The sequence below is a fragment of the Rhea americana genome, unplaced genomic scaffold, assembly GCF_003343005.1.
Source record: "Rhea americana isolate MKP2758 unplaced genomic scaffold, rheAme1 scaffold_477, whole genome shotgun sequence".
Classification (NCBI taxonomy): Eukaryota; Metazoa; Chordata; class Aves; order Rheiformes; family Rheidae; genus Rhea; species Rhea americana.
In genome coordinates this window covers 188144-202528 of record NW_028186620.1, presented here as the reverse complement: position 1 = coordinate 202528, position 14385 = coordinate 188144, and the positions used below count along the sequence as shown (strand labels likewise).

General features: G+C 47.7%; 1 protein-coding gene across 11 annotated transcripts in view; it reads right to left on the bottom strand.

Annotated features, from left to right (window-relative positions):
* Positions 1-5791: 5791 nt before the first annotated feature.
* Positions 5792-14385, bottom strand: part of CELF5 (CUGBP Elav-like family member 5) — a 51640-nt gene continuing 43046 nt past the window's right edge. For 5 of the 11 annotated variants that reach the window (XM_085316634.1, XM_085316642.1, XM_085316638.1 and 2 more), the window contains 6 exons: positions 11355-11499; positions 11008-11154; positions 10603-10833; positions 9344-9487; positions 9072-9236; positions 5792-7885 (listed from right to left, as the gene is read on the bottom strand). In XM_085316634.1, coding sequence (XP_085172760.1) covers positions 9109-9236; positions 9344-9487; positions 10603-10833; positions 11008-11154; positions 11355-11499 — 795 coding nt within the window. In that variant the 3' untranslated portion in view covers positions 5792-7885; positions 9072-9108. The other 6 variants (XM_085316639.1, XM_085316640.1, XM_085316636.1 and 3 more) reach the window with 5 other exon arrangements.

Below are 14385 nucleotides of genomic sequence, written 5' to 3'. Positions count from 1 at the left end.
CCCACCTTCTCATCCACCCAAATGCTTTCCCAAGCCTATGACCCAATCAGTCAGATTCCTGCAGCTGCCTTTCATAGCCAGCTCCCAGAGGTGAAGATAAAGTACCAGGGGATAGAACTGGGGGCACCATAATCCAGCTCCTGCCACTCAGCCAGCCAAGGCAAGTAAATGATTTATTATTCCTCTTTGCCATCTGCAAGTCACCTACCCTCTGAAGCTCCAAAACTTTTCAGTGTACTCTGCAATGAAAAGGTGTGTGATTACAGTCAGTGTCTGGTAAATGCCTTGCTTGCCCCCAGGGTTGGGTTCCCTCCCCACACCCAGTCCTTTCTTATTTACAAAGGAGAGAAAAAAAAAAGTGTATTTGAAGGGTGGTGGTGGTAGGGATTTTGTTGAGATTTTGCGTCTCTCGGACTTTTTGGAGCAGAGGACAGAAGAAAGTCTGTGAGGGTCTCCTCAAGGAGGAAATTGCTGTGGTTGCTTCTAGCGCCTGAACCTGGGAGGGATAGGGCCCAGTTCTGGGAACTTACAGAAAGCAGCTACATAGGAGCTTGCAGGGAAATCAAAGAACATAGAATGAGAAGTATGTTGCCATTCACAAGAGCTCATCAGGAAGAGGTTCTTCCATTTTTGTGTTCTTCGCTCACGGCCAGCATGCAGCACAGGTCAGCAAACACACAAGCACTGATGCAGCATATGCACTGCTAGAGCAATGGCACGTGTGGTAATACCCACCAAACAGATTTGTGTTCTCACATACTAATAGCAAATGTGCAATGCAAAGGCACGTGCCAATTCCATCAGAGTCTTTGTTGCAGCGCAGCAGCTACTCTTCCTGCTGTTCATGGCTGTTCATGTTCATGGGCAGTGTAACACATCTACATGCACTGTTGCCATGTACTCTCTCTCACTCTCACTCCTCAGCTTCCCCAGCCCCAGGATTCATTTCTGAAGCCTCTGGTTTTGGAAAAAGATGAGCAGTGGCAGGATAAAAGACATAGAATTAAAGCCAAAGACCTGGAAAGAAGTCACAGGGAAGAGGGTCAGAAAACATGTATGTAACACTGTTCCCTGTGTCCCCAGGCAACTGAGACTTTTCTGTCCTTTCTGCCTTGGGTCCTCCTGCATCCCAGCTGCTTGCATCACAGCCCTAACTTGCCTCCCAGCTTTTGTTGAGAGCTCACACCTACCAAAAACACATTCAGCAACTGGGTTGTAAAGAAATAAAACGTTCAAGCCAGGATTCCTATAAAGGGACAAGTTTTGTCCCTCTAATTGTCTGTAAAGCAGGGTTTGGTACTGCTAACGTGTTCGAGTTTGAGGCACTTGTTCAGTGCTGTAGCCTCACATTGGCTGATTACATGTCTCTCATTGTCAGTTCCTATTACCCCTGAACAGGGAAGGCTGCCAGCATTAATTGTTAGCCTCTTGGCTTTCCTGTCTAGGGAGCTGTACACCTCAGGCAACAACTTGCCTAAATTAAGGCATGTATCCCCACACATATATGCCTGTGCACACATACACAAAGACATACATTCTTCACACAGCACATGTTGCATTCCCTCTGCCTGCCCTGTAACCAATGAACCCTGTCCATGCAGCATACATCGTAGATAAAGGCATTCACCATGCATAAGACACCTACCTGTATATATCATCCCACATGCACAGATATATTCAATGCATACAGTCCCATCCTAAAATGAGGTACCTTCACCACACATATGTACACAAACACAGCTCAGCATTGTGGGACAACAGCATGGGCATTTGGGTACAATTTCCCATTGTTCCCCTCAGTGACAACCATGGCCTCTAACCGTCTTCAAGGTTGGCATGGAAATGAGAAATCACAATGGCTCTGTTGAGATGGCCATTGCTGGAGGCTCTGGTAACAGCCATTGTCTAGGAGTAAACATTGCTGGGAAGCACATGTTTGGAGGAATTCAAAAGGAGCTTTCCACAGAAATGTACAGATATGGAGCCACTGTTTAGTTGCACTAGCCATCAGCCCAAGACCTAGAGTCATAGCTAGGAGCAGGGGGCTAAAGTCAGGATGCACCTGTACAGATAAGAATGCAGGGGCTTGGTGTGTACTCAGTTTGTCTGCTGTAAACAGCAGCACAAGACCTTTGGCCTTTAATTCAAGCTGTAGCATACATATCAACAGGGACTTGCAAGAAGGGACTAGAAAGAAAAAAGACTTGAAAGAAAAGGAATAAGCCAGTCACAAAGGGTTTCTGGGCAAAACCTGTTTTCCCTTGTTGCCCCCTACTTAATGAAGCTAAGAGTAGAGACTGCATTTCCAGCAGAGGCTGTAATGTTTTTGCCCCTTAGTGCAATCCACCTTCCCTTTCCAAAGCTATACATACAAAGAAAGCATAAAGGGCCCCATTTATCCTGCACACATTGCACCCACCAGCAATACGCACAGCACCCACGCCAGCAGGCTGTCCCACTACCTGCCGAGCCCGCGGCCATGCAGATCGCCCCGCTCTGGAGCGCTTCCTATTGGCCGGAGGTTTACGAATGCGGCCGCGAAGAGGGCCGCTTCGCCTCTTCTCACTGGCTGATGGATCTTCACTCTGCAGAACGCGGCGGCTTTATTCCGCTTCTCATTGGCGGCGTTTTAATTAATATGCAAAACGGGGCGGTTTTGTGCACAGCGGGGTGCTATGGGCCCTGTTGGGGGGCGGCTGCAGCCGCACTTTCTCGCGGGCCGGCGGTGGGGCGAGTGCCGCGGCCAGGCTGGGGCGGCGGCACTGGGGGCTGATGGCGGGATGGGCGTGCGGCCCCAGAGCCTCGTCCCGCTGCCGGTAGTGCCACCTCTGGGGCGGTGGCGGCTGCTCGGCATGATGCTGCTGGTGTCGATGTGCTGCTGTGTGCCCGCGCCCGCAGGTAGCGGGGCCGGGGCGGCCCGCTCGGGGCGGAGGGCCTGACGCGGGGGAGCTCCGGGCGGCGGGGGCGCCGTGAGGGCCCGGCAGTGGCGGGAGCCTTGAGGGGGCTGGGGCCAGGCGGTTTGTTTATGGGAGAAGGTCGGCTGCGCAGCTTCGCCAAGAAAAACGGCGGCGGCGGCGACACAGAGGCGCCCGGCGGCGGCGGGGTCGGGCTGGCCGCAAGGAGCCCGCGACTGGGGCCAGGACCAGTGGTGGCAGGGCAGGTGAGCGAGAGAGGGGCTTTCCTGAGGTATGGGTATCTCAGACGCTTTGTTCTGGATCTTAAGCTTCTGTTTGTTCCCGTGAAAGCTCGGCTCAGACTTGGAATTTTTCTCTGGGTGCCTTATTTTTGAAAGATCCCCAACCCTCCTGTGCCCTGACTGGCCCAGGCACATAGGCGAAGGTCTGCAGGTAAGCACGGATGGAGAGAGTTGAAGGGCAAAGGAGGTAGACAAGGCTGAGGAGGCAGCGAGCTGCTCCCTTTGCAGCCTGTTCCTCATGCAGCTTCGGAAATTGTGAGGGGAAGGGGTAGTTTTTCACAGTTTGCAGATTGGCACTCAAGGACATCAAGGACAGGTGCTGGATCTCTCTGTTTTTTCCCTACTCTACAGTCTGAAATCTGAAATGGTATTTTTGTTCATACAAGTAAGATTTTGGGCATCTTGTGCACCTGAATTTAACACATGACATGAGCCTTGGGCTGGGAATCCTTGCTCAAGGAGGCTGAAGTTCACAGCTAAACTGAGAACCCCAGCTCACGCCAGGGCTGCTGGACAAATTGTTTATTCTGGTCACCACTAAACTGCGCTGTAATGATGGAAGGCAACTGTTACCTTTGCTGAGTTAGGGATGATGAGGTGCAGGAGCAGGCTTAGCATGTAGGAGTTAAAAACTAACTGAATACATCAACACAAGTTTCCTACAGTGATGTATGAAATGCAGAGAAACAGATACCAGGGTCGGCAGCTGGTCGGCATAGATTTGCACGCTAGGTTTCATTGATGCATTGCTAATACATATCCCTGGGGAAAACTGCATTGATTTGTGTGTTGTGTGTGTTGGGTTTTTTTAAGCTTGAACAATCTGGTTTTGGCTTAAGATATCAAAGGATGCATGTTAGTCAGCATGCCCACACATACCCACACTGTAGAGTTTGTAGAGTTCTTACAAACTAGTGCAATCTCAGTAGAGTGACAGTGAACTAGCTCTTCTTTTGGGCTAGAAATTAACTTATAATGCATGACAAGAAAAGTATTTGAGTTTACTTTTTTAATCCTATCAGTAAAAATTGGGGTTTGGTCTTGTGACTTGGCAAATTTCAGTGGCTCTTACCCAACATTTTAAAGTCAGCTTTTACAATATCAGCATGATTATGGACTTATGCTGTCCTGACTACATGTACATAGTACTGAAGTGTGTGTGGTATCCATAAGATGAAGAACTTCCAAATGTTTGCTCTTCCTTTTCCTGTGTTGATGGAATTTGTTTAAATAGGACACTTCCCCTGTTCTCCCCCACACACCCTGCCAAAACCCTGTAAGCTTATGTGAAAAAAAAAGAAAAGGTCTTTCCAAGGAGAGAGAAAGCAGGTTGGGAGTTGGCAGTGTGACTGCATCCCCTCTCAAGGAGAGGCAATGTTCTAGTTTGTGTGAGGCTGTTTTCTGGGAAAGGGATACTATATGCCCCCTGCTTCCCTGCTCTATTGACTACGAAGTGCTAGATTCAGTGCAATCCTGTTCTAAGCTAAACAAAAATTTTGTTCCCACAAGAGATGTCAGTGTGGCATGAGTTCTTGCTCTGGTAACATCTATGATCTGAAGTGGGAGTGGTGTGTGGTGCTTTTACTTGCAAGTATGTTTTATTCACAGCATAGGAGCAGGCACCAGCTGGATGTATTGCTGCTTCTGTCCATGTCATGGACCTTGGATTTTGACTTGACAAAGCTTTCTGTAGACTTGCATGGAATTAGTAGGAACTTGCTGCAATTCACTTCCCCTCTGGAGTTTGAATCTACCCCTCCTAAATGTACGCATACATCTGCTAGCTCCTGATGTTTGCAGTAAACTCTATAGTCCAGGCACTACAAAACTGTGTTGGTGCAGGCAGAAGGGGGCATCAAAAGTTGAGGTAATCCTAGATTTCATTTTCTACTCATGTTCTGCTTTTCTCTAGCACTGTTAGATAAGGCTTTTGAAGCACCTTCTCGGAAAAGTCTCAGGAAAATTGGTGCTTTTGCAGCAATGTACGGACATGGCAAACAGCATTAGTTCCCTTCTAGCCCCAGTGTGCTCCTTGCTTGCAGCACAGAGAAAGGGAGTTTGTGCAGTTGCTCTCCATTTTGCTGGGCTGGGCGATGTGTTTTTTTTTTTTTTTTTTTTTTTAATTCCCTTTCTCTCTTCCCCCTGCTCCCCTCACAATACTGTTGAGAGAACCTGTTCTGTTCTCCCAGTAAAGACAAAATACGTAGGAGTTTTTTAAGAAGCCGTGAATCTGCACACAAGAGCTGTGCCTGGTTTGTGTTTTGCTCTGCTAGAGTTGGGCTGGTGAAGTTACCTGTTGCAATTGGGCAAATATAACAAACTTGCATTTTGGGGGTCAGTTCTATGACTGGAATTAAAATTCAAAGATAGCTGTTTTAGAGACCTGGGACGCTGTGGTGTACAGAGTAAGACAGGGTTGTATTTTATTGGACTCAAGCTCAGTCATCCATACTTCTGTGAAATGCTTAATTGATTGCGTAAGTGATTTGCTGAATGGAAGCAGACGTTCCTCACCTCCAGTCTTTGATTGTCTTAAAGTGTAAGCACTATATAAAAGCAGATGCAACTAACACATGAAATAACCCCCCAAGTTACTTAGCAAGTAAAACTTTTATTAAATAAATTTAAGATTTTTTTAGACCAGAGCGAGGAATTTGACATTGACGAAGCTTGTATCTCACCTGTAACATTGTACAGTCACATCAGTAACTGTGATGGAAGAAACTGATTGTAAATGCTTATTTTAAACCAACTTGACCTAGAATTTCCAAAGTCCTTTTTTTCCCATTTTGCATCTGTTGGTCATTTTCTCTTTTGTTCAAAATTAGATGAAGTTTAAACTTCATGAAATTACTTATAGCAGAAATAAAATACATTATACAAATCACGTACATAATAGATGTTAAGTATAAAAATGGTATTTACAATCAGTAAACATGGACTATAGAAACACACAGACTTCCACTGCTTCATTCATCTCTCATAAACTCTCAGCATCAGATACAGAGGGGTGGTTGAGGAGATGTAAATGTACTTAAAGGACTGGGCCACAGACATTTGAACAAAGGAAAACTGGAGGAGAATGAGAAGTGGCTGAGGTCCTCTGAAGTCCTCAGATCTCTCCTTAGTATCAGTTGCATCAGTCTTTCTCCACCAACCCTCTGTTCATATTTACACACACACACAGACACACAGAGGAATGTTCTTGGTACCTTATCAAACTCTGTAATATTGAAACTATAATTATTCAGAAGATTTTTCTTTTTTTCTGTATTTTGGTAGAAACTTAAAGGGACTGTTTCAAGTTGTTAAATGGATGCGCCTTGTCAGTAAGACCCCCCACTCTAGGGATCTTTGTTAAATCAAACTCTGAACTATGTTCTGTGCTTAAGTGTACATATATATATGTATATATGCTGCATATTGTATAATCTGCCCTTTGGAGGGGAAGGTGGAAGGAAAAAACAGAACAACAGCCCTCTATCATCATACTAACCTCCTTGTATCTGCTTGGAAAAGCTTTGCAGAGGGTATAAGAGGCAAGTCCCTGTATTAAATTCTCTGGGAGAAAATGTCCTGTTTGGAGGTTGGAAATGCCTGCTAACCAACTTTAGGTTATTTCTGACACATGGAGGCAGCGTGTAGTTCCTGGGAGGTTTCTGTGACTCTGTTCTGGAGAAGACGTTTGCTCGCATTCTCTCATCTTCTCTTGCTTTGATCAAGAAAATTCACTGTTACCATGGAGAGCTATGAAACATGGGTCTGTGCCATGCATGCGGAGGCAGTACAGTTCCTGTAGGTAAAGGGATTTCTTGTGCTTTCAGCCTAATCCGTGAGCATTCAGGATAGGCTTTGGCACCAAATTCCAGGAGCTTGGTCTGCAGAAGCCCTTGGAAGGTTAAGACTGAGAACTGTTGAGATCCTTAACCAAGCTGGTGCTAAGGTTGGTGGGTGAGTGACTCTTGAGCTGAGTAGCTGGCTGTGCCCCAATCCTGGAGGTATGTAGTTCTTTCTCCTTGCTTCTTGCTAATTTTGAGCAGAGAGATGTGCTCTCCCTTGCTCTTTGTCCATCCTCTCAAATGTTCAGGCCTATTTGCAGTGCCTGCTGAGGAGACACTGTTGCAGAGGTAAACCCTTTGCTTCCAACCCCTCTTGCAAGGAGTCAGTCTCTAAATGGAAAAGTTTGGTCCTGTGAGTCACTCTAAAAAAAATAGAGACTGTGTGTATATATATATGTGTGTGTGTGTGTGTTTTTATATATATATATATATAAAATATATATATATTTATCTATGAAAGGTATAGGAGATGGAGTGGGGGTGACTAAGGTCCCATACACCACTGCAGTAACCTAGAGACACACCACTAGGTTTTCTTGGTCTGCATACTCCAGGCTTATCCCGAGAGGAAGAGCTTCAGGTCCCCAGGGTCTGCTGGTTTTCTGGTCCCTTTGCTATGCACCACATTAGCAGCAAATATGACAGTCCATCGTGGCAAGAATCTTCCTGCTGGATAGATATTGAGCCTTCCTTTCAATTTCATGTTTTTGAGGAGGTGGGCTGAAGGCAGATGGGGTGGGTAGGTGAGGAGCAGAGGAAGAAAAGGGGTGATGTCAAAAGAGTTTATAAGTTTACTGGCCTCTGTAAATCAACCTGAAGCAGAAATTCTTCCTCTGGACTTTCCCTTCACCTGAACAGAAAGGGGTGGGGGGATTGGGAGATTAGGAGGACATATGTGCAAACCTCAGGCTTTGAGCTGCTCTCTTAAATGTGGAGGAATATGGCCTCATTTAGAAGGGATGAAGAGCAGCCAAGGCTCAGCTGATGCAGTAATAAGCATTCTGAGTACAACTGTGTAGGCATGGTGACAAGCTCTGCAGACCCCAATACAGATTTTGCTGAGCTCTTTGCTCCAAACCCTTCCTTGGGCCTGCTGTGACAAAACCCTTTAGCACAGGGAAGCCGAGCAAGGAGGAGCCAGCTGTCAGGAAGGACACTGAACCATTTCCGGCCATAGCCCTTCCTTGCCCTTCTTCCAACAGATTGGCCCCATCTGAAGAGGGGGTTGCTTGCTATCTCTGTGTTGAGTTGCTGTAACAAGACTGCCCAGAAAAAAGCAGGAGGACACCCTCATGTGACTACACTGAGGGCTAATTTTATTCTAATCTGCTTTTCTATGATTATTGTGAATCATGTGATTGCTCTTTCTTAGCTTAGAAGCATTCTCCACAGACTAATTCCAGGGCACATGCCCCAGCTAAAAACAAAACTATTTGGTTTTAAAGCCTTGTTAGGAAGATGAACAAATGTGGGAAGGGGTTGGAAAACAATGGGTGAAGCCTCCTTAGATGACAGGCAGGTAATCTGAGCCCTTCTGGCTGTTGAGGCCTTCAGTCCCTGCCTGAGCTATGTTGTAGGAGTACTGATCTTCAGCTGAGCCACAGCCATGCAGTGCCTGGCTATGGATATTATTGATTTGGACCTCGACCCAATGAGTTGACTTCCTGGCTTGACATCAGACCAGTCTCATCACTATGGATTTGCCTGGCAATCACTGGATTATGTTTGACCCTAGTTACCCTCACCAGACCTGATCCTGACCTGCAGATTGACTTCCTGACTTGATGTTGGACCTTCCCCATTTCCACAAAATTGCCTGATGATCTGGACTCTTGGTTGAATCTGGCTACCATCTCCAGGCCTGCCCTGGTCACTTTCCTTGGTTACTGTGAGCCTGGTCTTTTGCTAGCAAGGCCCCTGCCCTGCCATCTGCGTTACTGTGTTTGGCTCCGCATCCCTTCAGGGAGCAGCTAGCCTTGCTGCTCCCTGACCTTGAACAACACACAGAAACAGTGCTGTGAGGGTGCCAGCTTTACCTGTGCTGCAGAAATGATTCCTGCTTGCTTGCTGCTGTCAGTAGGTGTGGTTGGCATCCTTGGGTCGTTTTAACTGGACCTTCAAACGTTTCATGCCAATCTGGAAGCCATTCATGGCCTGGATAGCAGTCTGTGCACTGGATGGGTTGTCAAAGCTTACAAAACCTGAAGGACAGGACACAGGCATGGCCAGTAACTCTTGGCTCCATGCCATATGCATGAGTGTACTAGTTATCTGCCATGCTCTCCTGCCTGGGGGCATCAGCACTCACCAAAACACTTGCTCTGGTTGGTGGCACGATCCATGAACACCTTGGAGGAGATGATATTGCCAAAGGGTAGGAACATCTGCATCAACTCATTGTCTCCAAACTCCTGAGGGAGATGGTAGATGAAGAGATTGCAGCCTTCAGGACCTGTAGGCATGGGGGCAATGGGCAAGGACCAAGCACAGACAGCCCCCAGAGGAAAGAGGAAAAATGCACTTAGCTCAGAACACAGTGTTACAGAAGAACCCCAGCACTACCTCCATCTGTCTCAACCTCCCCTTGCTGGCCTCTTTCAATCACTGGTTGAAGGAAAAGGGCTCTAAGGACTGTCCAAGAGTATCCAGGAGGCAATATGCAGAACTAGAAGTTACTGAGAGTAGATACGGCTATCTCAGCTTTTCTGGTTCCCACTTGGGGTGCTGGGAATGACAACTCTCTAGCAATGTCTGTTCTTTCCAGCTGTTGTGCTGGAAAGAAATCAGCTGAAGCGATGGCTTTTCTTCATAGCTCCCCCCCCTTCTGATCAGCACTGCCCAGAGCAGCAAACACCTCTACATGGAAGCTGCAGAGGTAGCCTTCCCTCCCCACAGCCATGCAGTGGTTGCACTTGACCCACAAGCCACAGCCCCAACTGGAAATGTCCTGAATTGTCATACATCCTACTTCTTATGGGCTGACTTGGTCCTGCCAAGTTCTTCATCTGGTCCCTGTGAACCTGATAAGCACAGGGAGCTGTCTCTTTCCTGGCACCTGCTGTGTGAAGCAGGAACAAACAGATTCCTTTAGCTCCAAGTTCTGTCCAGATGAATTTGGAAATAAGCTGCAAAACAAACCCTGAGGCTGGGAAAGTTGAAGAGAGAAGAGAGTGCCTTGGAGAGGCTGGTTTCACTCTTACCAGTGTGTCTCTAGCATCAGTAAAGAGGAGGAGAAGGTGCTCTTCTCCCCAGCCTGCATAGGGAAGGCCTTGACTCTACACTCTTTGATGTCCAAGCTTCATGTTATGCTGACTGCTGTCAGCTTTGCTCTAGGCGGCATCTGACCAGTGATGAGCTCTGGCGGTTTGCATGACCAGCATCTTCTGGCTCCTTACAGTTTGCTCACTGCAAAGCCAAGGTTGGTTCCATAACTCAGCTCCAATACAAAGGATCAGAGTGGACAAGGATTGGTGCTGCCCCCTCTCCATCGACTCTATGGTGCAGAAGAACTCCATGAGCTACCCCTTCCTCTCCCCCCTACTGCTGTGTTTCCACCCTGATTCTCACCTTCTCGTTGCTGCTGCTGCAGGAGGGGAGGTGGTTGAGGAATGCTCTGCGCAATTGGAGTGATGGTGGCAGTTGGATACACAGCTGTGTTACAATGAGACAGAACAAACTGTTTACCTGAGAAGCCAGGCAGCCACATGAGGAACGAGAGAGGAGGGAAGCTGTTACCTGCGTACTGCTGAACACCTGCAAAGGCTGGGTGCAAAGTCTCTGCTACTGAAGGGCTCTGGGCTGCAAAGAAGAGGAATGGAGTCAGAAGCACAGCAAAGGGAATTGTGCACACACGTTCCAGTGATTCTCCAGGCCTGCCTGATAGAGGGCTAGGAAAAGTTGTCTCTGTGGGGATCCAGGAAAAAAAAATGCAGTTCCTGAAGTCTCTGGGTGTTTTCTTCCAGCTATCCATACCTGAGTATGGCACAAGGCCATTGGTGTAAACAGTGTCCAAGGTCGGATGGCCATTTGGGTATGGCACCACTCCAGTGAATCCATTTGAAATGGGTGCTACCAGCCCTGGCATGGCTGCTGTTCCCAGGAGAGGGGGTGAATGTAGCCCTGCAGAGCAAGAAGAAAAGGGGATCCTGCATGAGTCAAGGTTCCATGAAGCTACTACTCCCTCCATCTGTCTGTCTGTCATGAGCCTGATGAGGTACAGGGAGCTGTTTTCTCTGTATGAGCACTGTGCTGAGTATGGGGGCAAGGGGTTCATTGGTTGTGAAGGACTCACTGTGTCCTGGCCCATACCAGGCCCTCACCTGATGCTGGAGCAATCGGAGTGGCTGGCAGCCCGTTGAGACTGACGGCACCGATCTGCTGGATGTGGCAAGGGGAAAAGGCGACGCCAGGGCTCAGGTAGCTGCCGTGGGAGGTGGAGAGAAGCGTTGTCTGCTGCTGCATCAGCTGCAATGCAGGGTCACACTCTGTCAGGGCCACGCGCAGTCAGGATCACATGTGGCTCAGGGCCACAGACAGTCAAGGCCCCGGGAGGGTGGCTGAGCCTGGGGTTGGGGCTGGCTCCTGTGGTGGGCCTGGAGCTCCCTGTAGTGATGTCCTCCTCTAGGGCTACCTGCTGCAATGGGCCAGCCAGCAAGGGCTGAGGCCAGCTTGACAGACCCAAGGAGTGGGGCACAGCTGCCACTGGTGGGGAAGCCTCTTGGTTTGGGGGTCTCTTGCAAAAGCTGGAGCCACAGAGTGGTGCCCTCCACCCACCCCAGACTCTCTCCTCATGCCAGAAGCCATCAGCCTTAGAGGATTCCTGCTTCCTCTTGGCCTCAAGCTGGGCCTTTCATGAGAGCAGCAGAATGGTGCTGGAGACCCTTCCTGCACAAAAGACTCCTGCAGTGGATATGGGGCAGGGAAAGGGGCCTGCCAAAAGGGCTTCTAAAGACCATTCTTTCTAGCCACAGCCCCATTACAAAGCCTTGCCCCATTTCCTGGTTGCCACCTAGCATGCCACCTTAACCCTGGTGAGGCCTCGAGTACTGTGTCCAGTTCTGGGCTCCCTAGTACAAGAGAGACATGGAGCTACTGGAGAGAGTCCAGCGTAGGGCTACAAAGATGATCAGAGGGCTGGAGCATCTGCCCTATGAGGAACGGCTGCGAGAGCTGGGCCTGTTTAGCCTGGGGAAGCGAAGACTTGGGGGGGGGGGGTGGATCTTATCAATGTGTATAAGTACCTGAAGGGAGGGTGTCAAGGGGATAAGGCCAAACTCTTTTCAGTTGTCCCGTGTGACAGGACAAGAGGCAAGGGGCAGAAATTGAAGCACAGGAAGTTCCGTCTGAACGTGAGGGGGGAATTTCTTCACTGTGAGAGTGACATAGCACTGGAACAGGTTGCCCAGAGAGGGCGTGGAGTCTTCCTCTCTGGAGATCTTCAAGGCCCACCTGGATGCAACCCTGTCTACCATGCTCTAAGTGACCCTGCTGAGCAGGGGGGGTTGGACTAGATGATCTATGATTCTATGGCATTAAACAACCCAAGCAAGCAGTTCTCCATTGGGGAATGCACCTTTCACCCAGCCCCCTCAAGGAGACCAGGCTGCTGCTGGGCTCAGTCAAGACACTATGCCCCACTGCATATCTGGAGTCTGTCCAGACTCAGCGCACATTTCAGGTGATGCTCCCCAAGGTCACACTGGGATTCCCTTAGCCCTGTCTTGCCCTAGGCAGTGGCCTGCAACCTGACCAGATGATTGTGGCTCCTTTTGGTCCCCCAACACGCCTACCTAGGAAGAGTGACACATGGTAGAAAGGGGATGAAGCTGGGAGGAGGATTAGAGGAAAGAAGGAAGAAAACCACCTCCTTGCCCCCTTTGATTGTCAATAATAAGTGCTCTGGAGCATAAGATTAAATTAGAGTGCTCTCAAAATGCACTAGCAACAAGGGTTTAGTTCTGGATGCAAAATTATCTAGCTCCTTTGTAAGCCTTGTCCTCACCATCAAGCAGGAAAAGCAAGAGAGGCATGGACACAGCGGCCTGGAAATTGCAATTCTACAGGAGGAGATTGGGAGGGCCCAGCAAAACCCAGGTTCTCTTTTTGTTCACTACAGTGTCTGTCTCACTGTCCCTGTTGCACCACATCTGCATTGCACCAGGTACCCTGCCTTGTCCGCAACATGTTGAGTCAGTAAGCTAATTTGGCCCAGGTCTCAGCCAGGGGAGCTGGTAACTCCAAAATGCACACATCTCACTGAATCCCTTCACCTTGAAGTTAATCATTGCTGTTACTTAAAAAAGAAGAGGGATTGCCTAACTCCATGGCATGGCTGTTTCTGTTGGCTGGTTCAAATAGAGCAGCACTGGCTCTGTGTGGCAGTGCTGGGAACGCTGAGGCTGATGGGACTGCAGGGCTGTGGAACACGCTGGACATTCCACACCACAGGAGTCAGGCTGCTGCTGGAGCCAGCACACAAGTGCTCTGACTTAATTTCATCTGTTCACCTTCCATTTGTCTCCGTAGCAGTTTCTTGCTGGAGTGGGGCTGGCTGACCCTGAGCTAGGGTTATAGCAACACATGGCCTTCCAGAAAGCGCAGAAGTCCTGCTAAGGTGATGTCCCTGTTACAAACCATGTACAAACCATAAGACTTCCAATCTTCACAGTTTTCCCATTTCAAGATGCAGGGACCAATGCATTTCTTGCTTACCAAATGAATATTATTTATTTATTTATTCCTTCTACTTGTTTTTGCCAGTATCTAGCTGGAGAAAGACTGATATTTTACTGCAAATATATAAGCATAGCATTCTGAAATTGTTTTTGTAGTTAAATAAAAATCTTGTAATCATGAATAATAAGAACAGAAGAAAAGGGTGGGGGGGTGAACAAAATATGCTTGGTGTTTAAAACTAATTTATGAAACAAAAGAAATATTCAAGCATTATATATATAGCTAGTAAATTGCACTGGCTGTTTCTTTAAGATTCTAAGCCTTTTTTGTATTGTCAGATTTATTTTTTTCAGCACCCATTCAGTTCTATGATTTCAGCTGAACTAATCACTAAATTCAACTTGTTGAATAAACTAAAAATGAAGGAAATATAGTCTTTTTTCTCACTTGCAGAAGAGGCACCTGGGATCAAAGCTTTGTTTAGCAGTTAAATAATCTGGTTCCAGATGCTTAGCCAGTCATATTTCCAAACTAAGGATGAGAATTTTTGTTTCAAAGTATATCAGATAACAAGTATTGTTTGGTTATTTTTCAATTAATCCATTTTATCTGAATAGTTCAGGATAACTTTAGACCTAATATAGCTTCTCCTTATTTTACATTTAGTTTTTTTTT